Raw genomic sequence first — 4,027 nt, 5'->3', positions numbered from 1 at the left:
GGGGACAGGGACCCAGAGGGAGGGGTCAGGGACCCAGAGGGAGGGGGCAGGGACCCAGAGGGGGGGGGACAGGGACCCAGAGGGAGGGGGACAGGGACCCAGAGGGAGGGGGATGGGGCCCCGTGGTGGGAAGTGGATGGTGCTCAGGCAGACACAGAGGCAGAGCCAGCGTGCAGATAAAGACACACATGAAGTGTGTTTGTGGAGGACAAAGGGCTTTGGGGGCTTCAGGAAGGGGCCTGGAGAAGAGGCCCCAGAGGGTCAGTGACTCACCAAGGCGGCCGTAGCCCACCACCCCTACCCTCCTCGGGACCCTGTTGAGAGCCATGCCCTTGAATCTGGTGGTCTGCGTGAGGCCTGAGCTCTGTCAGCTGCTCACTGCCCCCCTCCCCTTGAGGCCTGGGCAGTGGCTGATCTTTGGACATTTGACCCTTGATCCTCTCCAGAACCTTCCCCCCTCCCCACAGCGGCCCAGTGGAGACCGTGCAGGTTTGCTGGGGGTGGGGAGTGGGGGTGAGGATCCTGGGGCAGTGGGCACGATGACTTGGGGTTCCAGGGCCCTGCGTGGCCCCCACCATACCCAGCCCCTTCCTTCCCTGCTTTCTACCCTCCTCCCTTCCTGCTGATGTGGAAAATTTCCTCTGCAGTCCCCAGCCCCCCTTTCTGGCCAGCCAGGTTGTCATGGAAACTGCATCCTGCTTGGGATGGGGGTAGAGAGGGTTGGGAGCGAGAGAGAGGAGATGCTGATGGGGACTCTGGGCTCCCAGTCTGTCCCTTGCTCCTGAGTTTCCGGTCCCCACCCTCAGGCCTGCTACCCACCCCCCAAGCCCATGTCTTGGCACCGGTGTTTCTTGTCAACATTCCTCCTCCATCTTTTCCTCCCTTGGTTCTGTCCCTGACTCTCTCCCTCCATCCTGTCTCTGTCTCCGGGCCTCTCCCTGGACCTCCAGCCCTCCAGTCCCGCCCCGCCTTCTCTGGGCTGGCTGCCATTCTGTCCCCAGCTGGGCCAGGCCCGCATTTCCTCCCCACACCAAGTTCCCAGGGAGGCCTGGCCTGGTCGCGCCCCATCTCCCACAGGCAGCAGGAGCTGGAACCCGGCTCATCCCAGCCCTGTCGCCCCCGCCCCCAGCCCGGCTCCAGTCTGGCCGCCCATCAGTTCACCTTGACTTCTCACCTTTCATCCACCCCTCTCCCAGCCACGATGCCACCAGCCCCCCAATACCGCACTCTCACTCCCACACCCCGCCCCCCCACCTCCCATTGTCCACAGAGAAGTCCGTGAGGCCCGCGGAGGCCCCGAGGTCCCCCCAAATTGAGGCCCAGCCAAGGCGCCCTGCAGGTGCCTGGCATCGGAGAGCGCGGAGGCTGCAGCGGCGGTGCGGCTCCCTGCCCCCAGCCACCACCTGGTACCCGCTGCAGTATTGCCATGGCAACCAGGATCGCGCTGAAAGAGGACGGGAGAGAAAGAGCATGAAAGGCGCGACGGGGAGCCAGGCTCCGAGAGTCCCAGGTCGACAGGCAGGAGCAGATAGACGCAGACGGGGCCAGAGACCCCAGACGGCCATCGCGGCAGAGGCGGGCGGCTGTCGGGCCCTTAAGGGAAGAATGTGCTTTAGGAGGAGTCCCAGGTGGGGGAGACATAAGACGCTGTGGCGCACAGGCAGCCAGAGAAGGGGGCACAGAGCACACAGGGCCCAGGCCTGCCGAGGGTGGGGGTCCGGCTGCGCCGAGGGGAAGAGAAGGGCCCAGCCCTGCGTGTCCATGGGCCGCGTCTGTGGGGAGCGGCCCCGAGTGGACCCTCTGCTTCCTTCGGCCTGTGCGGGGCTCGACAGCACAAGACGGCAGCCCTGGCGGGTCCCACCAGCAGCCACTCGCCTGTCCTGGCCGACCCCCGGGGTTCGCTCCCACCTGCTGGCTCCTGTTCCCTCCTGGGGCGTGAGCCCCTGAGCTTCTGAGTGACAGCGCGGCCCCCTCCCGCTCCCTTCCCTCCTGCCTCTGTGTAAGCAAGACGGCAGAGCAGCTCCCTGGGCCCGGCCCGCCTTCCCCCTTTCGGCCTGACCCCCTCGCTCCCTGCAGTGGCTTGTGGGTTTGCAGAGGGGCCGGACGCTCTCTGGTTTGGCTGTTCTGGGTTGAATTGTGTCCCCTAAAAAGATATGCTGAAGTCCTGACCTCCAGGACCGTGAGTGTGACCTTATTTGGAAACAGGGTCTTTGCAGATCATCAAGTTAAGATGAGGTCCTGCTGGAGTAGGGTGGGCCCTAATCCCATATGACCGGTGTCGTTATAAGGAAATTTGGACAGAGACGAGCATGCGTGGAAGGAAGACGAGGGGGAGACTCGGGGAGAAGGGTGCGTGGAGACTGGAGTATAGCTGAGCTGGAGGAGGCAAGGAAGGATTCTCCCCCACAGGCTCCAGAGGGAGCATGGCCCTGCCCACACCTTGATCCTGGACTCCTGGATCCAGAACTAGGAGTTGCCCAGCCCCCAGCCCGTGGAACCCCGGCGGCATGAGTGGGGGGGCGGGTGGGGACGAGGGCCCCAGTACATTCGGATGTGCTGGGTGCCTGAGCCCCTCTTTGGGGCTCCTGAGGTCAAGGGTGAGGGGCCTAAGAGTACCTGGAGGTGCTGACCCCTGTGACCCTCCGGGTGGGGCCCGTAACACTTGACTTTTCCATCCTCATTGTGCCCCCGCCCGCATTCACGGTTTTCTCTGCCCTCCATGCTTTCATGACCAAAAAAAAAAATTTTTTTTTTTTTTACTTTTTCCGTGTTTTTTTTTAAAGTAATTACAGAGCAGGTAGTCGTTGACGCAAACCTCCCTTCAGTATCAAAAGAGTCTGTGGGGCAGGTGAGGGCTGGGGGTGAAGGGGGGAGGGGCAGGGTAGGGTGTCTGGAGGCTCTGACCGCGCGTCTGTCTCTTCAGTTTCGAGGGCAGAGGGGCGGGAGGGGGGACAGGCGTCAAACTGCAAAAAATGAACCGTAAAAGGAGGGTCGTTGGGGATGAGGGGAAAGAACACCCCCCAAAAAGCTCCTCTCTCTCCTGGAAGGCGGAGGGCCGGGAAGGGTCGATTGAGAGCGCGAGGAGGCAAAGCGGAGGGTTCCAGCCACTTCTCCGGAATCCTGCAGCCCCTCCCTTCGCCGGGGATGGGTGGGGGTGCGGCCAGAACCGCGGGGGCTCCGTTCCTCGCGGGGGTGAGCCGCCCTGGGGTCCGCACGCGGGCGGGGCTGCGGCCCCTCCTTCCCCGACCTCCCCTGCGCGGTCCAGGCGCGGGCCCGGGGCCGTGGGGAGGGTCCCGGTGTGGCCCGAGCCCCGGCGGGGTGGGGGCCCCCGCCCAGCGGCTTCAGATCTGCGTCTCTTGCACATTCTCCTTGGAGCCGCTCTTGAAGAGCAGAGGTTCGTGGATGGAGTTGAGCCCCGGGGGGCCCTTGCCCCCGCAGCCCCCGCCGCTGGGGTTCCCGCTGTAGTGCGCCTTGAAGGCGGCCGCCACGTAGTGGTGGTGGTTGAGGTGGTCGCGCTCCAGGGCGGGCAGGGCCAGGTGGCTGTCCCCGCCGACGCCGCCCACACCGGCGGCGGCGGCGGCGGCGGCCACGGACACGGCCGAGGCGGCAGGCAGCTCGTCCTCCACGTTGATGATCTCCACGGTGCGCGTGGGCCCGTGGTGCTTGTGCAGCTGGTGCTGCTTGCGCAGCTTGTAGAAGGCCACGAGCATCACGGCAGCCATGAACGTGATGGCCACGAAGCAGCCGATGATGATCTTGGTGGTCTTCATGACGTCGTCCAGGTCCTTGAGGGCGTTCTCCGTCACGTCCGTGATGGGCACCGTGAACGCCTTCTCCGTGGGCCGCGAGGAGCGCGGGGCGGGCGCCGTGGTGGACGACGAGGCCGGGCCGGCGGCGTCCCCGGGCCGGCCCCCGCCCCAGACCCCGTCCGTCGTGGGCCCCGGCGGCTCCTTCTCCGTCCCCCGCGGCTGCAGGGTCTCCTCTCCGGGCTGCGTCTCCAGGGTCTCCACGGTCACGGTGGTGAAGT

General features: G+C 65.5%; 2 protein-coding genes across 2 annotated transcripts in view; both read right to left on the bottom strand.

Moving 5' to 3' along the window:
* ASPDH (aspartate dehydrogenase domain containing) overlaps window positions 1–393 on the bottom strand; it is a 2,241-nt gene extending 1,848 nt beyond the window's left edge. Inside the window, exon 1 of the mRNA XM_021688775.2 lies at window positions 274–393. Coding sequence (XP_021544450.2) covers window positions 274–328 — 55 coding nt within the window. The 5' untranslated portion in view covers window positions 329–393. The remainder of the gene's footprint in view (window positions 1–273) is intronic.
* A 2,896-nt stretch (window positions 394–3,289) lies between these two features.
* LRRC4B (leucine rich repeat containing 4B) overlaps window positions 3,290–4,027 on the bottom strand; it is an 18,932-nt gene continuing 18,194 nt past the window's right edge. The window contains exon 3 of the mRNA XM_044922280.1: window positions 3,290–4,027. This exon is cut by the window's right edge and continues 20 nt beyond it. Within this exon, the coding sequence (XP_044778215.1) occupies window positions 3,342–4,027 (686 nt within the window). The 3' untranslated portion in view covers window positions 3,290–3,341.

Source organism: Neomonachus schauinslandi, chromosome 16 (assembly GCF_002201575.2).
Source record: "Neomonachus schauinslandi chromosome 16, ASM220157v2, whole genome shotgun sequence".
NCBI classification, from domain to species: Eukaryota; Metazoa; Chordata; class Mammalia; order Carnivora; family Phocidae; genus Neomonachus; species Neomonachus schauinslandi.
This window is presented reverse-complemented; position numbering and strand designations above follow the sequence as displayed.